The sequence below is a fragment of the Rhipicephalus microplus genome, chromosome 8 (genome assembly GCF_043290135.1).
Source record: "Rhipicephalus microplus isolate Deutch F79 chromosome 8, USDA_Rmic, whole genome shotgun sequence".
NCBI classification, from domain to species: domain Eukaryota; kingdom Metazoa; phylum Arthropoda; class Arachnida; order Ixodida; family Ixodidae; genus Rhipicephalus; species Rhipicephalus microplus.
Window position 1 is genome coordinate 110142578 of NC_134707.1, and position 27807 is coordinate 110170384.

Here is a 27807-nt window from a genome sequence, read left to right on the forward strand (position 1 = left end):
CGTCCGTCCGTCCGTCCGTCCGTCCCTCTGTCCGTGCGGCCATCTGTTTATTTGTCTGTCCATCCGTCCTCATGTCCATCCATCTACAGCTGCTTAGTGAGTCTTTAACAAGGTGGTCGCGTCCCACAAGTTAGGAGGGACAGAGCCACGGGTGTAGGAGCTTCGCCTCTAACAGCTCATTTACCCGCCGCACGTGCTCGGGTGCTAGCGGGCGATGACAACAAAGATGATGCACACCAGCCGAGCAGCGCGCTAGAATGTACAGGCTGACCATGATGATTAACAGGTGGCCTCGCGTTTAGCTGCGGTCGCGATGTTGTAAAACGCTCGGCCGGTACCTATCTCGGAGGCCACCTCGTTGATTATTCCGAGACAGACTTAGTGCAGGGAATAAATGCTTCAAAATGTTTTTAAACACCCCACTCTTCGAAAAAATATCACCAGGAACTGTTTCTGACACTTTTATTGCATGTGTGCACTTCTTCATTCAGTGGAAGGACAAACAAATGAGAGAAGATGGCCCTGCTTTGAAAACGCCGCCCAACTTGGTTGATCGTCCTTGACGCAATGACTGGTTCCGTGGTATATAATCAATGAAACGCAGCGCGCTGAGGGGTTGACTCTACTTTTTGGTACTGTTGGCTTGTTCTTAAGGGGCCAGAGCTCGGAAAGATGCCGAGTTTCGCGAAACTCGGGCGATCCTGCATAGCGCCCCTGATCTCTGCACTTCCGCCCAATGTATCTGCCTTCGTGACTGTGGACTTCACCTGCTCTGAAAACGTTACGAGTAAGGGTGCACGCGCAGTCAGACTACATGTATGCATTTCATTTTACACAATAAACCCAACACTTGTAAGTTCAGCGCCTGTCCTTTGCTTTAGGGGTGAAGCTCTTGAAGCCATGGAGCTATCCACGAATGTCTGTGACCGGTTTGTAACCACCTAGTTTTATGACTCGCTCAGCAGGTGGCGCTTGTGTAGGTGACAGACAGACAGACATACGCACGGATGGACCGACAGGCAGAGATATGAACTAACGGACGGACGGACACAGGCTGACAGTGGATGGACGCGTGGATGGACGGAAGCATGGACGCACGGACGAACGCTTCGCCCCACTCATCGTCATTCACGCCGTGGATATGCTGTGATCTTTTTCTTGTTTTCGTGTCTATCTTTTTGCGTTGATTTACTAAGAATTTAGAGGGAGCATGCTTCGTGACTAGTAATATGTGATTTTGGCAAGAACGGGTTGCGTCAATAGTCTAACGTGACTCTACGCCACATCTAAATTGTAAATTCGGCGGAAACATATGCTGTGACAAGTGTGGTGGGACTTAGGGTTACATGACTAGCGTTAGGTAAGCTTAGCGGGGGCATGTAACATCACTAGTCCTACGTAACATTGGCGGCAATATAACAGTTATACCATGCATATCCAACTAGCCCAACTTTCGATTCTGTTGGCAATATAATATATGATCAGTGTACGTGAATCGGGCAGGAACACGTCGCACAAAGACTGTTAAATCTAATTTGTAATACCACAAGCTGGACAAATCAGTGCATGCGTTGTGGGAGCGAAGCAGAACATGAGGAGGAAGACATACAGAGAGCGTGATGGTTCATGACAATCGACGTTTCTGTTTACACTGCTGTTGGTTGAGTGATATGTGGGTTTGCACGTCTCAAAACCACGATGAGACACGCACGCCGTAGTGGAGGGCTCCCAAAACTTCGACCACCTAGGCTTTTTTGACGTGCACCCAAATTTGAGCACAGAGGCCTACAGCATTTTCGCCTCCATCAAAAATGCAGCCTCCGTAGCCGGAATTCGATCCCGTGACCTGCGGGTAAGCAGCGGAAAACCTTAACAACTATAGAGCAGTGCGGCGGGGCTGTTTCCACTACTGGTGCTATGAAAAGTTTGAACAGCTCTCCTGATAGAACATAACTAATAGACTGAGAGATAATACAGGGATGCCCTACTAGCTGAAGGCAGAGGTATATCGAGAGTGGGGCAATTGCCTTTTTCCCGAAGCTTATGTCAACCTTCCCCGCTTCTTTCCACCTCCTATTGCAGATTGGGATGTATGTGCGGACAACTGTGAACATATTTAACAGTATTTCTGCTGTGATGGGGATCCCTCTATGATAGTGACTGATAAATAGAAAAGGGTCAGTACACACACCCCTCCCGGCACTCCAGTTTTAACTGGATTCACCCTTGGCTCAAGATACTAACCATGACGCACAGCACTCCATGGAAGCTTACAGACTCTTTAAAGATCTCCAGCGAGACAGGACAAGGCTAGAGAGAGCCTCATTTTATTGAAAGACGCCCTTTTGGCACGTATAGTCGAGCACCTTCAGCCCATCATGAACTGTGGCCGGACGGGGCTGTTTTGCACATGCAACTTCCGCCCTTGCAGTAGCCCGTGCTTCCAGGGTGGTCTCGCCTGCACGCATTTTTGCAGGGAGAGGGGTTTCCCCGCATACAAGCGTAGCCACCACCTGCGGCAAGTGGCAGAACGGACTTAACACAATGGCAACATGTTTTGCCGTCACAAATTGTCAGTCAGAGCAAAGCAAGACCCCTGTGCATGAAGAACGCAATTCGAGGCCCAGGAAATTGCTCGTTATGCATCCCGTCAGGTCGCTTTATATGTCCTTAAGTTGATAATTTTCATCGCCGTTACTATCATATTCGGCAAGTAACAGCAGGCACTGAATCACTGATACGGCATCACACGCGCACCCACAAAACACATATTCATCGCACCATAGATACAAAGGCAAGGAATCTCCACCTACAATCAGCCTTTATTTAAATGAATGAAAGAGCGCATTAAGGCCTCTTTTCTTTTTCTTGGACACATTATTAAAATTATTTTGGGACATTATTGCCAGAGGACGCTTACGGGGTGTTCCTTGTAGCAAGTGTAATATAAACGTCAAGCAAGTAAAGTGGACGAAAAGACAGCTTGTCGCTCCCAGAGACCTGCGACCTCCGAATTCGAAAGTAGCAGTTTCGGTCTCTGCCAATCGCGAAATTTTTTTTCATTCGCTTTACTTTCTCCACACATATGTCACGTGGACACTTGGTACAAATGACACCCTTTATCGAAGTAAACAACGTGAAAAACGAAGACAGAGAAAAGGAAGGACACAAGCCGAGCACTGAGGCTGGTCTTGTGCGTTTCCTTTACTCTGTCTTTGTTTTAGTGATGTTTACATCAACCAGCTATGCATCATTACCAACTTGCCCAGTTTCAATTTTACTACGCCCTTGGCATCTTCATTGGCAATCTTGTGTGTAAATTTTCGTAGTTCCGTCCATATAAAACATCCTGTCTGAGTAAGCGTGACTGCGATTGCTAAATGGACAGTGTATCACCTGGCTCGGCCACTAATACGCGCGGGCTCTCTTGAAAATTCGCAAAGATAAGGTGAGGAGCCGGGCCGAAGAGTAGAAACAAGTTATTGCGCACAGGACCTCTTGAAGGGTTAAAGTGGCGAAATAAAACTGCTCAACGTTTGCTCAAAATGGTGTTGGGACAAAGCTGATGCTGGCCGCACGGAGACAAACAGAGACATACGGACGATGTATAAACAAGGTGGTGTACTACTCATAATTCCTACACCGGCTGAAGTGCCATGCGTTGCATCTTCCAGAGTTACTAGCACCAAAGTTCCTTTTAGTAAATGTTGGAGGAAAAACTCTATGCTAAATCCTATGACATAGCCTTACGAGCGCAATATGTCACTTTTGCGAAAATTGTAGTTATTTCCGAGTCCGGTTGTTTAATGAAGTAGTGTCACAAAATTTTGTGGCCGAGATGGCCTGCGTAATCAATTCCCTGTGAACACGCGTACACCGTCTACGAAATATCGACAAGGAATGTAGCTTCGAGGGAATTTTAAATTATTTCTGAACTTTTAGTGAGTGATCGACTACATCACGCTATTGACCCCCTCAAAGGGACCCTTGTGGACCTCCTACTTCCCTCACGTGACCCGCGACAGCAAGTTGAAATGGCCTTACAGCCACCATTTTTCTTTGGTCGCGTTTGCTCCCGGCAGATTATCACGCAGCGGCTGCTCGTTGATCCGTAGCTGCGGCGCACGAGTGTTGTGTTTGATGATATTGCTGGCCCATGTATTGGTCAAAGAAAATTTTCGGTGTGAAGCACGCGGAAGAGCATCACACTTCAGTATGCGGACATAGTCGAACGTTGCACCCGCTAGGCGGTGATAGCTGCACCTTGTACCTTGTCGTTTTGGACACCGAAATTTACACTGGTCGGTATTAACGAGCGTGTAATTAATTATCGATGACGCGCTGCAGAAATTGTTGTGTCGTGTTATCACTAACAGGCCCCAAGGAACACACTGGAACAGAAAGAAACGCGAGGCCAACACATCTGTCTCAGTATCCCTTTACAATGCAGATGAACCAGTAAAGGCGAAACCGCGGAGACGTGATGGCGAAGCAGGATAGTCTGACAGCTAGAGGAGAACTTGGAATCATCACCACTTTTCTTCTCCTTCTAATTTTCGGTTGCTCCTGTACCCTACGTCACAAAGGGGTATCATACATCCTCGTCACGTGCTCGCGTAAGACATCGTGACGTTTTCACGGCCACTGCAAATCGGACTGTATTCACATCGCAAAAGCAGCAGTTTAGAGGTTTTGGATGCATGACGCCATTACAACGAGCCAGAATGCTGTGTGAGGTCACCAGAACTAGTACTCCAGTGTGACGTCAAGCTAGTGCTGATGTTGGAGGGTTCGCTTTATTATAAAGATAAAATGTCTTATCAGCGTTCGCTGAGGTACGCACTTGCTCATAACTCCCTGTGTATACAAGATATTTGTGTGGCAATGTAAACACACCTCCGAACAAATGTGTCGCTACCCCTTTAAAGCCATTCGCCCCCGCGGAAAGCCGTCCGTCCCCATAGATGTAGCACTGCTGTAGCCCTGCTACGTTACGTGGAAGATATGAGATGGGTTCATGTAAAGTAAATAACAACGCATGCCCAAAACGGCGTGAGGGCAGCGTGCTCATGAAAGTCGCTTAGTGCCGTTCCAGGCAGGGACTCACTACTATGCTGGTGGACTTCCTCGCTCACGACGGCCGTTGCCCATCCTGAAATGAAATTTTGTTTTGAAAATATACTTTCACTGAAATAATAACAACGCATGCTGAAGAAATCAAATACCTTTCCTAACAAATCATAGTTTCGCCTTCACATTGATGCTTTCTCCTTTTAGTTTTTGACCATTTTTATAGCAACTGCTATTTTGTTTTCGCTCTTTTTGAGCTTTGAATTTTGTTTTTGCCTTTCCAACATAAAATTCACGTAGAATTGTTTTATTAAGCATCATTCTTTAGCATTCTGTACTGTTCGTATATTTTTCGTTTTTAAAACAGGTTCGAAAGTACTTTATTATTTTTTCATAGTTTATTTATTCTTCCAATGTAGTGTTTCCAATATGATTTTTTTATCGCCACTTGTCTGCATTGTACTGAATCAATAAAATGTCTATAGAAAGGTCCCTCTGACAGTGTTTCTTAAGGACATCCTCCTGTAATATTTATTAACCATGTTACTTGTATTTTCATGATGTTACAAACTCAAACTTCAAACTTCAGAACTTTCCGTAGAAGTTCATCATCAAATGGAAAAAAAAAAACACCCGGCTTGCGTGGAAGGCGCAGCACAGTCACAGCGAAAGCTAAAAGAGCAGCCTTTTTGGCTAACTGCTGCAAGCACACTTGCTTGGCACCAACTACGACATTAATAATAAATGTTTGGGTAGTAGGCTGGCAATCGCTATGCTATTTCTCGTCATTCTTCTCAGAAGCTTAGTATCCGCTAAACACTTTCAATGAATTTCGCGCCAATTGTTCATGCAGTGGGTGACAACGATGAGGAATTATGCCTGATGTGGGTATGTGCCACAGTTAATAGGTGAACAAGAACAAGCTTTTGTAATGGGTTGGGGCATTGGACGACCCACTCGTTACGCTATTCGCAATTCGCGACGACTTGTTGTTCTTTCGCTGTTTTAATATGCTTTATAAGTCGTATTAACGCGATTGCTTTCCTGAAACCAAGCCTGCCTACGGCAAGTTGGCCAACAAGTCACAAGCACCGACGTGCTCCAGCACTCCTGTCATCGCGACTAAGCCCGGTACGATCGCATGAATTAGCCACACTTGAAATCGCCCATGTGCACAATATTACGGTCAGGATCTAGCAAGGTAGCCAAATTCTCGAACAAGCTGGTGTGCCGTGGTGCATCGCTAAATGAATGCGGGACTAGTTCTTATAAGATTGCTGAATAACCTGCCTTGGTATTATCACGCCCAAGGCAGTACCCATATGCGCCTTGATCACATTTACGTTTCAGCACCACTTATTTCCCGCGACGTTTCAAGCAAAACGGAGCCCATTTCCCTTTTCAGATCACTCCATTGTTGAGGGGCAGATAGGTAGCAACATTTGATGTAACTTCAGACCTCAGTGACACTTTGGAAACCTAACTGTTCATTTGTAAGCCGCCAGGAGTTTACTGCACACATTCGCATAGCACTGAGGAACTGTATTCTGGCAAAAGTGCCTTTACTCACCTCTTGGGAATTATTCAAACAAAAAGTTCGGGCGATAGCTATAGAAATTGGATCTGTGAGGGACTTTTACAGATATGTAGAACTAAAAATGCTAAATCAAAATCTTCAAAGCCTAGATGAATTCGAGCGTGAGGCCCCTGGTCGCTCTACAGCAGATATCGTTAATGCCAAAAACGCACTCCAGAGGTATGGCGCTTTACGTTACAGAGGTGCCCGTGTTCGATCCCGCAATACCCGTATTTTGCATTTAGAGGAGCCCACACGTCAAGCCTTACTCGATGAATATCGCAATGATAAATCAAACGTATACCAGGCTATTACTCGGGAGGATTATTGGTAATTAATTTCAGTGAAATTATATCAGCATATAAGCATACAAAGCTTATTATTACAAAGAATTCTTCAGCGCCTCTTTAGAAAATGAAAATCAACGTCTGGTGACGCAGTTTTTATTATTTGTGACTTGTCTAACTGACGAGGAATGTGAATCTATTAGTGGGCCATTCACTATACAATTAATAGAGCTTGCCGTTGAACAGTTACCATTGTCAAAAACGCCAGGACCCGACGGAATATCCGGCGAGTTTCACAAGACATTTAAATCATTACTGTATCTGTGCTACTCGACATTTTCGCGCGGAGTTTTAATCTAGAGACGCTTCCTTGCTCTTTTACTAAAGGCAACGCTGTTTTCATCCAAAAATACTCAGAGAAAAGAAAACTTCGTCGCGTTGACGGCTACCGAAAAATTACATAACGCAACGTCCACTACAAAAGTTTTGCAAAGGTACTTTCAAACAGATATCAAATTGCAATGTCGATACTCATTGGTACCCATCAGACCTGCGGTCTAAAAGGTCGCTCAATACAAACTAACATAGACGTTGCTCGCACAGTATTGAAACATTGTTCACACTCATATGAACAACTGGAATTGCTACAATTAGACTTAGCAAAAGCATTTGATCGGGTTCGCTATTCTTTTCTGTCTTCCCTTCTCAAACATACCAACGCTGGCTCCGCTATATTTAAAGGTGTGAAACTATGCTAAAATGAATGCTCAACCCGTTTATTAGTTAATGACTGTCTTTCAAAGCCCGTGTTCCTTAACTCGTCCGTCGCTTAACTTGTCGAACATCGCTAACTCACCCAGTTAGCGATGTTCGTGTACCCAGTGTATCGGTGTGTCGCCAAGGGAAAGCCTGCTAAGGCTTCTACGAGTGCGTTTCCTAGGCTGATTCGTGACCGGGGCTGACTTCTTGGCCGAAATCTGGAGGCTAACTTCTACCAAGTATTCTGAAGTTGCATTTAGAGCTTGCTGCATTATACCAAGAAGTTGTGGACCATGGTGTGACGAACCGCTGACCAAGAATGCGATTTCACCAGCATAAATCGCTATGACTATAGAAAAGTCGCATTTTCGAGGTAATCAGCATGGAAGTCCCGCAAGTACGCTGTTGAGAGAAGCGGTGACAAAACGCTGCCTTGCGCGATGTCACAGTTAACAGCGCGAGGTTCACTTTGTACTTCTATAATGCGCACTTTCATTGGGCGCTCAGACAGAAAATCACGGACAAAGTGTGACAGATGACCTGAAATTCAACCAAGAAAGACAAACAAGAGACAGCACCCTTGCTGCAGGCTGACTGTTCTTATTGTGCTTCGTATCCTCTACTTGATAGCCTAGTCTATCGCGCGCTCCTGCGCCCCAGAGGCACTATTATTCTCACACTCGGCCACGATTGCGACGTAGTATGACCACCAGCTGGAATCGTCTCTGGCGGGTGGCATTGAGTTTGCCGCGGTGGTCTGTCTTTTTTACGCCACGACATGTCTTGACGAGGTGCCAAAGACTCAGGCGGCTGACTTTGGCTGCCACGCGGAGGTCGGCATCAGCCATACTGCGACTGGCTGTGGGAATTCGCCCCACACTCCAGTGGGCGCGACTGGCTATGTAGATATGGTCGTTGCAGGTTTCGACACTCGGGCGCTGGCATTTGGCGCATTGCTGCAGGTACTGATTGTGGATGGCATTGTTTGTTGCGGGAAGGTCGTAACCATCGGTGTCTCTTTCGTCGCACTGTGCACGCAATCGGAGATTCACGACGGACGTCTCTTTGGGAATAGCGAACACACGAGCAGGCGTTTACTGACTGCGAGGTCCAGAACAATGGCTGAAACTGGTCAGCGCTGGTCTCGTTATGGCTAGACATTACTACTTTCTGTAGAGGAAGACTGTAAGTCGTGGTGTTACAGGCATTCATACACTCTCAGGCAAAATGACATGAAAAGGAAGTAACGGAGCCCAATAGGCGTGCGCGATGAACGTATAGACCATTGAAGAGCAACCACAGAGGGAAGCGTGCCGTGCGAAACCACTTAGTCTCCAACCACGCTCCAAAGGAATGAACCGCCAGGGGATTGCAGGAAGCGCGAAAAGCGTTGCCGAGGTGACTAGCCGTCCTTCTTCTCCTCTGCTGGCTCAGTCTTTCCCCGTATTTCGCTGGCGATGGTTCGCGTTGCGTCGTGCTTGGAGTGCTCGACCAGGACCACCTAGATTCGACGATCTAGGAATTACGACGTTGTTCTTGTGCGTACACTTAGATGAGCGTGGGCTGCTGCTTTTCCGTTTCGCTGCACCCATGAAGTCTGGAGCAAGTCTCCACACGTCACCACGTCGCGCTCTATATCTCTGGCTTCAAGGTAATCACGACCAACACACGACAGCAAGAGTTGGGAAGGCCAATATGGCGGCCGAGAAGACAGCAGGCCTATCGGACATATACTTCAGTCTGACTCAGGGAGGGCAGAAATCAGTGCTGGATTCTTAAGCGAGTAGGTTATCATTCTTTCTTCTACTGTTCTTGTCGCGTGTACGATACGGATTGCGCTGGCCGGCAACGGGCTCGGTCTTGTTATATATCGAAAGCACGAAATGCATCGCGAAGGTCAGCTTCGCCGTCTGCAGTTCGCCTGTGCTTTGCGACCACCTGGAAATTGGCCGCCATTGCCGTCGGCCTCCCGTACGCTCGTTTATCGAGTGCTCACCTGTCTTCGCCGCCGTGACGAGCTCCGGGATGCTCATATTGGGCTGAGACCTTGTCGCTGTGCTGGGACTCGTCGAAAACACGTTTTGGGTTCTCGTAAAGAGCTTGGTTGTAGTATGTCGCGCACTGTGTGTGCACCGGCACGGGCTGTCGGGGCTTCCGCTAGCGTCGGAACTCACTGAAAATTGGTCGCCATTACAGTTGGCTTTCCCGTCAGTCGGTCGCAAGCAGCTCGGCGCCATCCATTGGCCGCGGCGGCGGACTCGCGTTTGCGCGCTGCACTCGCTTGAGTTTGTGGAAAAGGGCCGCATTACCGTCGATTTCTTCGGCGATAGCTCCAAACTAGCTCGGCGCTGTTCGTGGCGGCGGCCAAGCGTACGCTCGCTCTACTGTGCGAAGTTCGCTGGCGGCAGACACTCCGCGTGCAGCGCCGTGTGTGGTCTCACGTTCGCTTGCTCGAGCTGAACGACGTCGCTCGCTTAGGACTCGCCGAATTGTTAGTGGCACTGTGGTTCAAGGAGTTCTGGCTGCGGCCGCCGCTCCTAAGCTGTTGCGCTACGGGGATCGAAATGGGTCTTTGACGATGTGTGACATCAAGGTGAAATTATTAGCACGTCATATTTCACGTATGTTTTCATTATACCTCGCACGTATTTCTCATATGCATTTGTATTCATCCTCTGTCACGTGTGACTCACTATTTCACATACTTATTGTGCAACCGTGGGCACACACCGTGCTGAACACTGTGTGCGCAGGCGTCTGCGATGCCTGTAATCCATCTTTTTCGTCAGAGCAGCTTCAGAAGGACTGTGCGAGATGTGAAATTAAAGTTATTTGTGCGTCATATTTTAACGCTTGTTGTTATATCAACGTGCACGTACTTGTAAAATGCGTGCATCTTCATCTTCTGTCACGTGTGCCTAACTATTTTTACTATAATATTGTACGTGCAGCCGTGGGAACACAACAGGCAGAAGGCTGCGTGCGCTGGCGTCCTAAATGCCTGTGATCTATCGCTTCCGTCTGAGGAGCTCCACAAGGAGTGAACAAGATTTGAGAACGAGACTGGACTTGCACACTTCACCATGAATTCACCTAAAAGAATGAAGAATATTCATGTGCATGCAGAAAAATAAAACATTTCCATGTCCCACTTTTGTATTTCGTTGCTGCTATGGCTGGGAAAGCAGTTACACATAGGTGGCTAACTACTTTTTCGCGTGTTCTTTTCTGCGCAATTTGTTGCTCACGGCGCAGAAAAAAGGGCGAATAAAGTATTAGGCCTGGCGGAAAATTAACAAAATACAATGTTCGAACTGTGGACAAAAATTTCATCTGATTGGAGTATTTGAGTGGATCAACCGTTCGTCCGGCAAGGTGCAACTGTGAGGACTAGCGCTTGCCCGGTAAGGCGTAAATGTGGGGATTAACAGTTGCCCGATAAGGTGCAAATCTGAAGACGAAATGTTTGTCCTCTGAGATGAATTGTGGGACAAACGGTTACTCACTAAGGTGTAAATGTTAGTCTCTTGAGCTCGTCTGCGGGGACTAACTGTTAGACCCGGTGCCGTTAGTTCTTAAAGGAATTAATGGTTGTGGGAGCCCCATTAGTCCCCAGAAGGACGGACTACACACCCTTTTAACACCATTTTGCCTTAGAGTGTAGAGAGGAAGGATGCGTTGTGTCGTGGCTCATCCGGCAGGACAGAGGCCACGTATCCAGATGGGGCCGAGCTCTGAGGTGGTGTCACCAACTAATAAGGCTCGAGGGCGATCTTCTTATTTGTTTTCGGGCTGCAAGACTGCAATGAGGCATTGAGCTGGCGCCCCACGTGGGCTTATAGTGTGTGATTAGCACGTTGGCAAATGACTCAGTTATGCCGTGCCCTTCCTGTCTCATTCGACGAGAGCTGTCGGGGTGGTAGGTGGCTGAGGTGCTCTCAGGAGGTGGTGAGCCTCACATCTCCCATTCGCGGTGGGAAATTGGTCGGCCGGAAGGAGGTCGCAAGTGTCGGAAAGTCGACGAAAAGCCGCCGTAAGCCCTTCACACCAATGTGTCCAGGATAGCTGTTGCACACCTTCGTAACTGCACCATGCTTTGGCGGCTCCACGAAGGCGATCGATGACAATTGTCTATTTCCAGGCTTCCAGCAAGCCATGGACGGTGCCCAGCGAGTTGACGTCCTGAATGCATCTCAAGACGTCGTGTTTGATGCCGTGGAACTCTGGTACCACCCATAAAGGTGTCGACGGTGAAGCGCGTGGCGAGAATCCTGAGTGTGCCTACTCCAAGCAGCCCAGTTGCTCCGAGAGCTCCGTGAAGGAACACAGGGAGCTTGCGATTGTTTTCGGGTAGACTGGCTTCAAGTTTTTACGACGCGGCTGCAGCCAACATGCCCTTAAGCATGCACAAAGTTGTTGCTGGTGGCAGCAAGGAATCGGACGCTAGCAAGGCGTCAGTCGTGACGCGGAGTTAGGCAATGGCGCTCTGCAGCTCCGTGGTGCTGTCGGCTGATTCGGTTGGAGAGACAGAGCTGGAATCCGCGGAGGATGCAGTGACTCCAGTCATCATAATGGTAGAATGATGGAACTAGGACGAATGGATGGTGTCCCTTGGAGATCCAACATTGGACAGAATCAGGCCAATTGGATCCATACCAATGGAAGTGCCAACGGTGTTCCCAGGCAAGCGTACCCCGTGTAATCTCGTGTCGTGAGCTAGTACTGTGGCGTTAATGAAGTAATGCTGAGCTACCGAGCAGGCCTGGACGCCGTCCGAGGACGGTGCTTGAAGCGCCAAAAGGTTACCAGCTTTAGAGGAGGCATGTTGGCGTCCCTAGGTGAGAGGAGCCCGTGCGTCAAAATGGCGCGAAGTATCGCGTCGGCCGACAGGTTTTCCAGAACCACAATGGAGGCCTGGACGCCATGCGCTCGTGGTGGAATACACTTGCCGCGACGGTCACCTTGCGGGATCCATAAGCGAGGAAACTTGATGGCGTTCCTCGGTCGTACGCGTGACCTCAAGCTTACAGTTGCGTCACCAATGCCTTTCGACGACTGCGCCATTGTCATGAAGAAAGACAAACATGATACAGCACCTCTGCTGCAGACAGGCTGTTCTCGAACTTCGTCTTTCTCCCCTTCTCGCCTACACTGTAAGGCAATATTACCCGGAAAAGGAGTAATGGAGCCCGACAGGCGCACGCTATGAACGAATAGACATTTGAGGGGTAACCACAGAGAGTTGTGTGCCGCGTGCAAATCACTTAGTCTCCAAAGAAATGAACCGCCCGGGAGATGCGGGCCATGCGCAGTGTTGGCAAGGGCATTAGCCTTCCTCCTCTCTCCCGACTCAGTCTTCCCCCGAATTTCACCGGTGATGGTCGACGTTGCCTAGTACTCGAAGAGCTCGAAAATCTAGGAATTACGCCGTCTGGGTTTTTGTGTGTACGCTTGGGTGAGCGTGTGCTGCTGCTTTTACGTTTCCCCGCACCCATGAAGTCTGGAGCAGGCCTCGACACGTCACCACGCCAGGCTCTGTCAAGATGGTCATAACCAACTCACCACGCCACTGGTTAAGAATGAAGGCCAACATGGCGGCCGCGAAAAGAGCAGACCTATCGGATATATTATTTTAGTCTGACTCAGGGCTGGAATCAGCGCTGGATTCTTTCTTAAGTTGGCGATCATTCTCTATTCAGTCGCCCCGCCATGGTGGTCAAGTGGCTAAGATACTCGGCTGCTGAGCAGCAGGTCGCGGGATCGAATCCCGGCTGCGGCGGCTGCATTTCCGATGGAGACGGAAATGTTGTAGGCCCGTGTGCTCAGATTTGGGTGCACGTTAAGAAAGCCAGGTGGTAGAAATTTTCGGAGGCCTCCACTACGGCGCCTGTCATATTATTATGATTGTTTTGGGACGTTAAACTCCCAAATCAATCATCAATCAGGACATCCAAGAACCATACATGACATACTGAAAAATATTAACAATGAACCCACAGCCACTATAGTTCTCCATAACGAAAGTGACGGATTACCAATAAGCATGAGTGTAAGGCAGTGGGAGAAGATCTTTCCAATGCTTTCCACCACGTGTTTACAGGAGGTTTTCAGGGCTCCGGACTTGGAAAAGTTAGAAATATGAGTTAATGAATAGAGTTATAGTAACTTCCAATTTTCTGATGACATTACTTTGATGAGTAACTCAGGGGGCAAATTACGACTCATGATTACTGAATGAGACATGGAAAGCATAAAAGTAGGTCTAAAAGTAATATGCACAAAACTAAAATAATGTGCAATAGTCTCGGCAGAAAACAGCACGTTGCGATAGGTGAAGAGGCACTGGAAGTTGTAAAGGAATAAGTCTACTTAGAAGAAGTAGTAACCGCAGAGCCGCACCACGAGAGTGAAATAACCACAAGATAAAGGATCGGGTGGATCACATGCAGCGAGCATTCTCAAATCATAAATGGTATTTGCCACTCACCCTCAAAAAGAAGGTATATATTGGCTGCATCTTGCCAGTATTTACCTATGGAGCAGAAACCTGGAGGCTTACAAATATGGTTCAGCTCAAATTTAGGGCCACGCCGCGAGCGATGGAAAGGAAAATGATAGATGTAACCTTAACAAACAAGAAGAGAACGGAGAGGATCAGAAAACAAACCGGACTTATAGATATAATAGTTGAAATCGAGAAGAAATGGACATGGGCTGGGCACATAGCACAGGCAGGATAACCACTGCATATGAGCGGTTCCCAGAAAAGGCAAGCGCACGAAGGGGAGACAGAAAGTAGGTGGGGCGATGAGATTAAAACTTTGCAGGACGTGGTGACGAAGAGCCTAACACCGGGTTGATTGTTGGATCAAGGGATTGGCCTTTGCCCAGGAGTGGTCGTTGTCAAGCTGGTAATGATAATGATGATTTTATTTGCGTATTTTTCCATTTTTTGGTCACGCACAAGATAACATTTTTTCACTCACCACCAACAACGTCGACACCGGCAACAAAGCCAGAATTTCCTGGAAATGAGCTTCATAACGCTCTCGCGTTAAAAAAAGGGGAAGAACAGCAGAATATGAGACGCAGCGAGCTGATTTAGGGCTCCTCTTTCTGCGCGGAGGGAGATCTGTAGGCGCTGCTTTTGCTCTTTGTAACTTCTGAAGCCTCTCACGTGAGTAACGCGGACTGGCATATTAACGAAGCCGAACACCTGTGCCGTAAAAACCAAGAGACATCTTCAGTGGGGTTAGCGCGCTTCACTTGTGATACCATGGCTGCATGGCTTCCACATACGCAATATGTACGCAACTATGAAAGCTGTTCCCAAACTTAAACTTTTTCTTCGCTAGCGAGCCTGGCGGCAACGAAGTCCACGAAAAGGCAAGAAACGAGACGAACGAGCAGTCGCTATCTGACCACGAGACCAACCTTCGTGCATTATAAACAGATCACTTTATCTGATTGGTCGTAAACTCCTGATGTCTGGAATATTCAAGTCTACATACTGCGTAGTTAAACTGAAGACCATTCGGTGCTGGCACGGTTTTGCTTATATATCGATAAAGAAAGCAAGCTGGACGTAAACGAGTATTCCTAATAAGTGAAAACAGGTTTCCAAGAAAGTCGGAAAGACCACATAAGTTATTTCACGAGAGTCAAGAAAATTGTCGTCAACTTCGTTGCCAAGGTACAGCCGAGAAACAATCTCACGCAAGTTTTTCTTTTAAGCGAATACGTACCAATAATACCGCAAAGCACTTAGAATGTTAAACAGCACGTTACTTTGTCTACAATTTATGTCTTTTTGTTAACGCTATTATGTATAACAGTTTATTGCTGGTTATCAGCCTCTTCAAGCGCAGTAGAAAAGAAGCAGCACTTCACATCAGCACAAATTGTGACTTAAGTGATGAATTATTTTGTACATAGTTGGCACACATACTTAAAGGAATATTACTCCCCAAGATACGATCGTGACGTCATTTACTAATTTAATTGTTCATGACCTGCTTTCGAATATAAGTCCCACAAGTTTATTATATAAGTCCACGTGTTTATAGGTCCCACGTTTTTTTTGTTTTGTTTGTTTGTTTAGATCACGTGTGTAGACTTGTTGATCCACTTGTCCTGCGTGGCCGTCGGGTGGCTGTTGGGTGCATAGAGTTCACAATTATCGATTACTGGGCACACTGGCACGGTGATCGTTCATCGACCATGGAAATGCTGGGTGGTACACGGATTTGTCCAGTCTTCGTTCTGATGGCTTCAAATACGCTCGTCAATTTTTTTATTGTAGTGTCTAACCACGATTGTTTCGGAAAAAAGAAAAAAAATCTTTGTTAGGTTCGACACCCCATTTTATGTGATGAGCCTAAAAATGTAGAGGTGATATTCTAGAAAGGCTGATCATTTTCTCAACTTGATCTCGCGATAAAGCGAATGCAGGCCACACGGGGCTGAAAGAACGAAGTTTAGACAAATTCATGTATTACCCATCATTCCTACGCTGACTGAAGCACCGTGTGTTGCAGATCCTACAGACACTAGCGTCAGACTTCCCTCTAGTGCATCTATTGGAAACTCTGTGGTGGGGTGTTCTACTAGCAGTGAGCACTTTGCAACTGTACTTGCAGTTGTTGCTCTAAGAGCGTTTACAAATGTCTTCAGATGCGCCACTGCTCTACCGCACGCTTTCACTTTTCTTCGTGTTCCGTGCAGGCCTGGCGTTTCTTTATTAGCCCTCGGTCCATATTCCAGGTAAACGTAAAATACCATGTATTTCAATCTGGTTGATCTTCGTGTTTTTTCATTGGCTGTGTTTCTCTCTCTCTTGTAGGCACGGTGATAGAACCCACAGTTGATAGAATTAGAATACGCGTCTTGACACTGTTTGATTTTTCACCATATTGCTCTCTTTTATTCAGATAATACCTTTCAAACTACCGGTTAATTTCACTCAGACGCATTCCTTCTAAACTATGAAACAATTTTTGTTTTCATTCTTTTGCATGGTTCTGATTTCAAATTTTTGCTTTGTGCCACCACTACAAGCTATTCGCGAATCATAATTATGTGAAGCCGAACTGGTTGTTTGCTCCCAAACTTGATGTCATTTCTAATCCCTGTTTATAACAAATTGCGTTTTTAGAGCTTCTCAGAAGCACTCGACTATTGGGCCTCCCATTAGCTGCTTCTCTGGAAAGTGCGCCTGTTGACCTTTGACCATCAAGGGCTCTCTTCGCCAGGTGTATTCCTTATTATTCTCTCCTTATTTGTATCGCTCAATAACGCTAGTTTAAAGAAAACTGCCATCACATTTGGCGTCGCCCAACGGATGGTACTCGGCTCTTTACGCATTCGTATTTGCATAAACAGAACACCATTGGGTGCTCCCTTCTTTGACGATGCTTACCTTGGAATAGCCTGCACACACTTTACCTCTTGGCGCAATTGATGAATGGTGTACCACACAGGTCATAAAACTTAACATAACGAAGTGCCAAGGAATGCGCACGTTTGGACGATCATGTATGTTCTGTATGTACTAATTCGCTGTACGTGTCTAAAAAGTATAACTTCCTATTGGGCTAGCTTGTTACACAATTATTTCGGCATTCACGTTACGTAAAACTGCTTTTGAAGAATCTCGCATTTCGTACGCATTAGAAATGGCAAACTAAATGTTCTCAATCGTTCGTCATAATTTCGCAAAGGCAACTTATTATTAAGCTTAGTCATGGACGAAACATTGATTTTCTCAAAGCTGGCATATGATGCGTTTTTCTAGGATCCATACCAAGAAAACAAAATTCATTCGCGAGAAGTAGCTGGATATTCATCAGTGGTTTGCCTTTTCCTGGTTATACAAGACAGCGTGAGCATCTTTGAAGAAATCAAGAGTTACCATATGATCACTTGCATGTCATTGTCAGTTATTTCATTTGAGTATCTCTCACGGCATATTTCATCATCCTGAGATGGGCAACAAGGTTATTTTGCCACGCGTTAGATTGTTTCATGCATCTTAGCTTACGTACAGAAAGTATGTATAAACACCTCCGGCAAATCTGCTGCTTTTTTTAGTATTGCTTTCCATGCACACCAGTGGGCTCGAATCACCTTTTTACTTCTTGTATCTTTTGTGTAAAGCCACTAGCAGTTCAAGAATGTCTTAGGTAAAATTTTATACTCACTATATTTTTTGTATGTATATTCTATGTTTTATAAATTCTTTTTCTCGTGTAATCACTTCTCTTGCTAATGGCTTGGGTCCTGGTGGCACTTTATGTAATAAAAAATATGTGATCAAATGGATTACTGGTAAACTGAGAATGCCCCCCCCCCCACCCCATTTGCTTAACCTATTTTAAGCACATTTTATTCTCATTCGCACGATCCGCCTTTCATGTGACTGTATAATATTGCCAAGTTCCTCCCTGCCCCACCGCAGAGGTCTAGTGGCTGAGGTTCTCGGCCGTTGACCCGCCGGTCACGGGATCGAGTCCCGGCTGCGGCGGCTGCATTTCCGAAAAAAGCGAAAATGTTGTAGGTGCGTGTGCTCAGATTTGGGTGCACCTTAAAGAACCCCAAGGGGTCGAAATTTCCGGAGCCCTCCATCACGGCGTCTGTCATAATCATATGGTTGGTTTGGGAAGTTAAACCCCACATATGAACGTTTCTTCCTGAAGTTTTTTTATCAGCCCGTTACGCTGTACATGATTCAGAGCGTAAAACGTGCCTGCATTGTTCGAAAAGCGTCGGGACTGTAGTAGATTTTTTGAATAAGATTATGCCCACTTCGCAAAAATTACAGACTATTCTGTAATATATGTGGCCGCTAGCAATAACGCTAAAATTTTCGACAGAATTTGTATAAATGTCTACAGAGACCACCAATTATCAGTTTTTGAACAACGGTCGATGCTCTGCTCACCGCTATCAATGTCTTGCTGTAATTTCAACTTCTTACGAGGCCTCAAGTTCGCCAAATTACAAGTATAATCTGAACTTCCAGTGTGCTCCATTCATCCACGTCACGACCCCGAGACAGTATTACAGAAAACTCCCACACAATAGCCCCAAGGACATTTGTATAGATGGTGATGTTAGAGAAAGAAAAGTGGAGGGAGAGATAACTTTGAATTGGCAGGTACCTGCAACGTTTCAATAACGCGTGTGATGCTTATTTACCGACTGAGCTACCACAGCGACTCTTTCTCCGTCCTTTTTATAAGGTACATATGTGCATTTAAACGTGGAAGCATGAGCGGACGCGTCTAAGTTATCTCGTTGTCCACTTTTTTTTATTCACATTTGCATTACATTTCCATCTCACTCCGTCATCTGCACCTACCTTGCCTTTTTTGTCTGTTAGTTTTGATTAACATTTTGTCCAAAAAAGAAAAGCGAGCACTTAAATCTTCTATTTCTTTCATTTATGTTTTATTGAAGAAGTTTGCGGATGTAGTTTGAAACAGATCGGTAATGTATCGTTTGCCGTGTAAATACAACGTGAAGAATAGGCAGATCCTGCACACTGTGGAAATCAATGATATGCGAAGTACGAATGAAGAAGGTTAATATGTAACTTTACAATTAGCACAATGTTACGAGGCAGACGTAAATTATACTGTACATGACTTCCAGTGCATTATTATGGTTTGTGGACGTGTCATTTAACTTCGCTGTCTAATCACATTACATGATACTGAATTTGGCATATGTGGATGTAGCGAAACGACCATCAGCAAACTATGAGCGTGGCATATAGTCATGTTTTACGTCACATGCTTGTCATGATTATTAATATTGGACATCTCATTTACCTTCATCGTCTATTCGCGTCATGTGATACCAGATATCAATCGTCAAGAGAAATGGCCGCGAGCACACTGTGAGCTTAGCATGTAGTCATATTTTACGTGGCATTCATGTTATGAGGATCGTGTTTGGACGTGTCATTTATCTTAATCGTCCATTGACGTCATGTAATACCAAAGTTGGTATAATTGAAGCTAGCGAAATGACCTCGAACGCATCATGACCGTGGTATGTTGTCATGTTTTATATGACACTCATGTCATGAGTATCATGTTTGCACCATATATATACCTTAGTCATCCATTGAAGTCAAGTAACACCAAATTCGGTACATTTGAAACGACGAATTCGGCTAGTGAAACGACCTTGAGCGCGGTATGAGCGTAGCATGTAGTCATGTTTTACATGACATGCTTGTCATGATTATCATGTTGTGACGTGTCATTTACCTTCGTCGTCCGTGCATGTCACGTAATACCAAGTTCGGTTTATTTGAAGATAGCGAAACGGCCATGAGCGCATCACTAACATGACATGTAGTCATGTTCTGACATGACACGTATCTCGTGATCGTCATGTTTGCACCAGTCGTATACCTTTGTCATCCACTCACGTCCCGTAATACCAAATCGGGTGCATGGGAAGCTAGCTAAACGACCCCGAGCGCACCATAAGCGTGGCGTCTAGCCATGAATTACTTGACATGTATGTCATGATTTCCCCGTTAGTGTCTGCCTCTTATGTTTCCATGCAGTCATGTCATACCATACCAGTTTTACAATATGTCATGTGAACGAAAAGACAGCAAGCGCAGAATGACCATGAAATGTAAATTATGACATTCATGACATGCATGTTACGACTTTCATGTTATGACTAGTCAGTTAAGTTTGTCATACAGTCATACTATGCCATACCCATTTGGGTATCGAACGCATTTCAGAAATGGCCAGGACAGCTAAAAGTCGGATAGATAGATAGATAGATAGATAGATAGATAGATAGGTAAAGACACACTCAATGTCGCCGAAGTTCTCTAAGAAATGCTTCGCATTTAAAAACAAGTGAGTGAGATAGTCCTATAGTTCTCCTTTGCATTATTACACTAACTGGTCGTAATCACTGTCACAAACGACTGAAATTTTGCTCTCACCCGCTCGCCTCATCATCCCAGGAAGGGCGCCTTTGTATTGGAAAGACGACATTTGGCGACTAACGATCCAGCAGAGCACCGCCGCGTCTTTCCTACACCTGTACCGAAAGGGGCACACATGTGTTCCGAGGAGAAACAAATGACCTCGAGAGGGTACGGGAGCACACGTACGCCACAATAATCTTTTCACTTCTTCGGAATCGGCAGTTGACGTGCAACCAGCGAGAAGCGCGGTAGTCGGTATCGCGAGTCTCGCGTAGTCGGCGAAAATGCAGTTCCCGCACAACGTATCGAGACGGCTGCAATACTGGGCACCCTCGTCGTCTACTAAGCTGGCGAGATCTTCAGCGGCACTCTGTTGGCTACCCTACGTGTACCACGAGCTGGCCTGCTACGTATGAAACTTTTTATTGTGACTTTTTTTCAACTGTTACTTTATTACACCCAGCTTTTCAGTAATTGTAGTTGTGTGCACTGCGTCACACGTAGAAATACAAAAGCGCAAGCATGATCTTTTTCTCGTAATTTGTTTTTGGATCTCCTTCAGTTTCATCATAATGTGGATTGTATTTATTGCAAATGTCATTTATTTATATGCATAGTGCACAAAATAATGAAGGCCACTGCGACAAGTGTACAACAGGCATTACAAAAGTTGGCAATGTCATGAAAAGAATTTCATTTGCTTGTAAATGCAGGAAAATCAAGCTTCAGGGTTGACAAACCCACATGTTCTGTGTGGAAACTTTACAATACAACAGCAGTTATATTGCGTGGTGCACGCGTACACTCCCATTGGGGGTCAAAACAGGTGATTATCACAACAAATTCATGGTTTAAGTGTGGCCACACATTACAAAAAGCACTCACGTTACGACGCGTGTTCAATCAAGATTACGTGGTGTCTGCATAGCAAGTTCGGAAACATTTCCCGCGCCTGAATACTCGTGGTTTACAGTATGCTACCTACTACCCAAAGTGTAACCATGTGCGAAAGCTTCACTTGCACAAGTCACTTTGAATTTTTTTGATTACCGTATATTGCAGTAATCCACAGTTTATGCCTCACGAGTGACATCGTCAATAAAACGTATACACTAAGCGGTTGAATTATGCATAGGGATCGGACATTGCTATCGTGTTCAACTCTTAAAGGTGAGGCTTAAGGGTCCCGAATTACGGTTCAATAGTGGAGAACACAGAGTTGACCTAGCGTGTTTGACAGTACAGCTGGAGATAACACCGTCGTAAATCCTGACTGCTAAAGAAAGAAGGGTGCATTCAAGAGTCGCTTGGTCCTCATTAATTCATTTATTAAACTGCTAGCCCTCATAACGGTCGTAACAGCGTGTAAAGTACTAGTGTGTTTAAGCCAAAATTCGCTACAAAAATCCAGGGTCACCTCGCAGGATTGATTACAAACAGCAGCAAAAGTATACAAGAATTATCAAGTATAAGAATTATCATTATGGGGGACTTTAACTTACCAGACATTAATTGGAACACAAAGGAATATTCATCACATGCTTCCGAAGCGTTGATTGATCTGATGCTAAATTTTAGTCTAGAACAAGTAGTTAGCCAAACAACGCGCTCACAAGGTACTGCAAACAACATACTTGACCTAATACTGCTTAGTGATCACTTTCAACTAAATACATTGCAAACTGGCATTATTGAAGGAATATCCGACCACGATATCCCGATATGCCACCTACCATTATCATGTTCTATTTCGAAAAGGTCCTTTGAAAGCAAAATCATTGACTTTGAGAAATCGAACGACGCTGGCGTTTTGACATCCCTGGCACATGAGTTCACATCATTTTCAGAATTTGCTTCTGATCCGTCGGCAGATATAAATGTCCTCTGGATAAAGTTTAAGGGCATAATACATGACTGCATTACCAAATTTATACCGTTAAAAACTAGGAAACCAAGAAAATACAGCCCATGGGTAACGCGCGAGGTTATACATGCCAAAAGGAAAGTTAAAAGGTTGCGTCGTTCACTGAAACATACAGAAAGTCAATCAGTCGTGAAATCTAAGCTGATAGGTGCCAAGCAAGAGCTGAAACAAAAGTTGAACCAGTCACGGAAACAATACTTTAATACAATCCTACCAGATTTCCTAAAAAATAATCCACAGAGATTTTGGAATCACTTTCGTGCACGCAATACTTTGGCGCCAGAACGCACTCATGATGAAAATGCTGTCCAGGCTGATGTATTCAACAAGTACTTTCAATCTGTATTTACTACAGATAACGGGTTTCTTCCATCGGTCGTTTCTACAGGCTCCAGCATCGACCCACTTATCATATCTGACTCGGGAATCCTTAACCTTCTACTTGGATTAGATGCTAAAAAATCAAGCGGCCCTGACAATGTTCCAAATGAATTCCTGAAACGATACGCGGAATGGTGCAGCAGATACCTGGGTATTATCTATCGTTTTTCACTATCAACTGCACGTGTGCCAAATGACTGGAGGAAGGCAAAGGTGATACCAATTCATAAATCAGGTGACATAAACTCTCCGTCTAACTATCGACCCATATCCCTTACCAGTACATCATGCAAGATCCTAGAACATATAATTTTAAAACACCTGACAGTATATCTTGAACAAAATCGCATATTAACACCCAGCCAGCACGGGTTTAGACGCGGAATGTCAACAGTGACGCAATTAACGGAAGTTGTTCATGACCTTGCACAGATAATTGACAATCGCGGCCAAACAGACATTATATTCTTGGACTTTAGCAAAGCTTTTGATCGCGTGTGTCACAACAAGTTAATAGCAAAACTAGAGGCAATAATTGGCATCGGAAATATTTCTGCTTGGATTGGCGATTTTTTATCCCAGCGTTCGCAATTCGTCCATTTCAATGAAGCATCATCCGACATTGTTCCCATCTCATCTGGTGTACCTCAGGGCTCGGTCTTGGGGCCCTTGCTGTTTTTAATTTATATTAATGACATCATCACTAACATGGAATGCAACATAAAGCTGTTCGCAGACGACTGCATTATCTATAAAGAAATACTGTGTTACGAAGACCACCACACCCTGAACAGACAACTTAACGTGATAAACACCTGGTGTGAACAATGGCAAATGTCTATTAATACCAGCAAATCTGTGTCAATGACGGTGACAAAAAAGAAGAACCCGTCAGAATTTACTTACTCACTTAATGACACTGAACTAACTAAAGTTTATGAACACAAATACCTAGGACTTACCCTAGCAACCGACCTCAAGTGGAACAAACACATTGCCAACATATCCTCAAAAGCTATCCGTAAGTTATTCTTTCTTAAAAGGTGCTTGAAGTCTGCTCCCACTCCTATCAAACTCCTCAGTTACACAACCTTTGTGCGGCCAGTGCTGGAATATGCTAACACTGTTTGGTTCCCTCACAATATTACTAACATAAATCAACTAGAAAAAGTTCAAAGAAAAGCGATACGGTTCATCCATAACAAATACAAACGTACTGACTCGCCCACTGAACTTCTAGCATCATCCGGTTTAGACACACTGGCAGGCAGAGCAAGACAAGCTCGGTTAAAATTCATGCATAGCCTTCTGCACAACCACTTCAACATAATTTCTTCCAAATATATCACCTTCTCTAGATCCCGGATATCGCGTAATAAACACGATAAAATGTTAACTGAATACTTTTGCAACTCCAACACGTTTAAATACTCATTTTTTCCTACAGCAGTTAGGGAGTGGAACAACCTCGACCCAACAGTAGCTGCCATAGAATCATCATCAATATTTTGTGACGCGATAGGAAATAAGCCCCAACCATGAAAAGGGAAAGGAAAAGGTTTCATATTCATGCAAATTCTTTTTTTAATGGCTTCTTTGTGTTCCATTGGATTGTATTAACCTTGATTCTTCCGTTGTATATACTAATGTTGTATTAGAGAGAACACTTCTTTGTATGACATGCCATTGTACTGTGCACTGCGTGTATTCTGTTGCACTCACGTTGTTATCTGTATGCCCACCTGCTTTGGTCTCCAAGTGAGACTGGCAGTATTGAAAATAAATAAATAAATAAATAAATAAATACAAAAAAGGTATACGAAAAAGTACAAAGAGCAGAATAAAGTGTATTGTGTTCAAAACACAGAAATGCGTAGACAGCATCACGAGACAGTTTAAAGCAATTTTGCAAATAAAAGCTATATGTAGCCACAAACCTATGTATAGAAAACCAGTTTTAGATTTCCTTCAAATAACGTTACGAGTAACACTTGATTATGGATTTCGGTAACACACTTTATTTGTCGATAGCGCTGGGAAAGTAACTGAATCTAAAGCAGTCATTACGAGAAGCAAGGGGCATTATGTATATACCATGTCTAATTTTTTTTATTTTATTTTATGCAATGGGTGCAATAACGTAATTTTAACACACTTCGCATATTCAGAAGCACGTGTGGCACTAAATACAAAGAAAACAGGGTTGATCCTTTTCTTAGGAATTGGTATAACACAAAGGTCCAATGTGTCCTGCTTTGTTTCGTGTCACGCATGAATCAAATGGTGCAGAGATATGCCTTCAGTCGTAATCGTCCTTGCTAGTAGGCTTGAGCTTGGTGTTAGTGCTCACCCGCATGTAAAACAAAGATCTCGCCAAACTGGAGAGGGCATACAACAATTTTAATTGATCATCGGCCTGCATTAAATCACGTCTGACCGGTCGAAAATTTCACAGTTTACTAACATGTAGTAGCTTATACTAAGTGGCCTGTAGCGAGAATATGCAGTGCGCGTGCAAAACTTCCTGTCAAATAAAGTGATATTGCTTTGACGCAGCTCAGTTTGAGCGTCAAGGAGAGATACTATGCAGTCAAGAAACTGGAAAAACAGACGGCAGTTTGAGCGCTCACACTGTCGTCTGTTTTTTCCCCTTCTTCACTGCACAGTTTCTTTCCTTCACGTTCAAACTGAGCTGCACTAAAGCAATATCATTTTATCATGCACGAGCTCAGCCAGTCACCAGTACTTGTCGATTTCAAGTAAAGATTGCGTTCACTCGCAATTTTCATTTCTTTTTTTGCATTAAAGATGGGAATGATAAAAAATATGCGAAACAATAGAACCTGACTCGCGAGTGTGAAGTTTTATGGCCCTACAAGGCACGCCGGTTACGAGGTCGTTTGTATAGTCCTATTGCATCCAAGATGATCCCTCGGTCGAGGGCTTGTCAATGAGAAGGCGCTTCTGATACAGTAATGTTATCTATTATCAAGGCTACTTTTTAATTTAAGTTGCGACATCTACTTGTTGCCTGGACTTGCGACCATCGTTGTTGCCTCTAACAACTGCTCCGCCGCGGTGGTCTAGTGGCTAAGGTACTCGGCTGCTGACCCGCAGGTCGCGGGTTCCATCCTGGCTGCGGCGGCTGCATTTCCGATGGAGGCGGAAATGTTGTAGGCCCGTGTGCTCAGATTTGGGTGCACGTTAAATAACCCCAGGTGGTTGAAATTCCCGGAGCCGTCCACTACGGCGTTTCTCGTAACCATATGGTGGTTTTGGGACGTTAAACGCCACATATCAATCAAATCTGTAACAACTGAAATGTCAACCTGCTTAGCATGTAGATAATGGTCCTACTTGCGGTATGGAAAAAGGAAAAAAGGCAAGATACGCTTCAAAATGCGATGAGAAGACGGAATTGTAGAGCTTCGCGCACAGAGACGCGGACACTATCTCAACCTCATAGAGAGATTTTGTGACAGAAGGGCTCCTGAGTTTGTAATATTTTTATTCCCTCGAACAACAGTGACCAGACGAATTTACCAACATCATACATCATATCGGCTCCTGTACACGACGTGAAAGAAAACTTGACACGTCGTGTGGCAGTGCTCTGGTGACTCCGTTTTGACACGGTCATTCATGACTTCCATCAATCGTGAAAAACACACATGGGCGATGTGCCGTTTGTCTGGTGGCAATAACGATCATTACTAGTGGTAGTAATGGTTATGACGTATAAGCTCTTTCATTCCTTGCTGCAGCAGGTGAGTAGCATAGTGTCTTGTACACCCAACCTTTACACACGTGAAACCTGTACCTGAGGTTTCATCATGAATGATAAACTGTGACCGTGTTCGAATGCTGATACCTTGGCGATTCCTGAGCTTCAATACATGCTTACGTAGCGGAAATCCCGAAGTGTTCTCAGAGCCAGAAATACAACGGCAGGCGTCATGCAACTACAAAAGCGATGAGGTTGTATTCAGTTACTTCTAGAAGAACATGACACACACAGACAAAAGCCTTTCTTGACTTAGAAAAAAAAACGTGCAAAGTGGCGTATCATTTATGCAACACTGTTTCTCAACCCGTATTTTACTTCCTCACTATTGCTGACACACCAATGGTCAAATATGCTTTAGTACAGCATCTCGCATATGAAAACCCAGAACCACCATATACTTGGGAGACGCCATAGTGGAGGACTCCGGAAATTTTGACCTTCATGCGTTCTCTAACGAGTGCTGACATCGCACAGTACACGGGCCTTTCATGGCGTCACTATTGGCTCGTAAGTTGCGAATATATTATGCTAAGAGCGTCTTGTGCATACGAGCCGAGCTTTGTAGTTTAGGCTGGCGCTAATTGATCACTAAAAGACAGGCAGCTGCTTCTTGATTAGACGCATGCCTATTTTACGCGCTGAATCACTAGCACTCCGACCTGTCTTAAAACTTTGCATGTAACGATTTCTGTCAAGACTCTTCAGCGCTTGGCGATCGACGTTGAAAATACGAGTTCTCTGCCCACACAGGAGCAAGGATAGCAGACGTTGCCTCAGGGTGAACACTTTTTGTGGGGTTCTAATGTGCTTGCAGTTGGGTCAGAACGTCGGCGGCTAAAATCTTCTTTTTGAACTTCTCCAAGAGCGTAGCATCGACGCAACGCAGCGAGCGCACTTACCTGCAACGAGCAGAAGAAAGCACAATGTCGTCGCCTGGCCGACCATGATGCGTTCAGTTCAGTAACAGCGTCGCACCTGCTGACTCGATGTCTTATTTCTCTGTAGCCGTGTTCAGCTGCGGTTCGGGAGCGACTCCAAGAGAAACGCAATAACCCGAAC

The 27807-nt window shown here is 45.0% G+C and overlaps 1 protein-coding gene across 1 annotated transcript; it reads right to left on the minus strand.

Annotated features, from left to right (window-relative positions):
- Positions 1-2348: 2348 nt before the first annotated feature.
- Positions 2349-27807, minus strand: LOC142768719 (longicornsin-like). The gene is made up of 3 exons (XM_075870728.1): positions 27648-27807; positions 5108-5152; positions 2349-2513 (listed from the first exon to the last, which is right to left on the minus strand). Exons 1-3 carry the CDS (start codon positions 27691-27693, stop codon positions 2377-2379), a joined length of 228 nt encoding a protein of 75 aa, XP_075726843.1. The 5' UTR covers positions 27694-27807; the 3' UTR covers positions 2349-2376.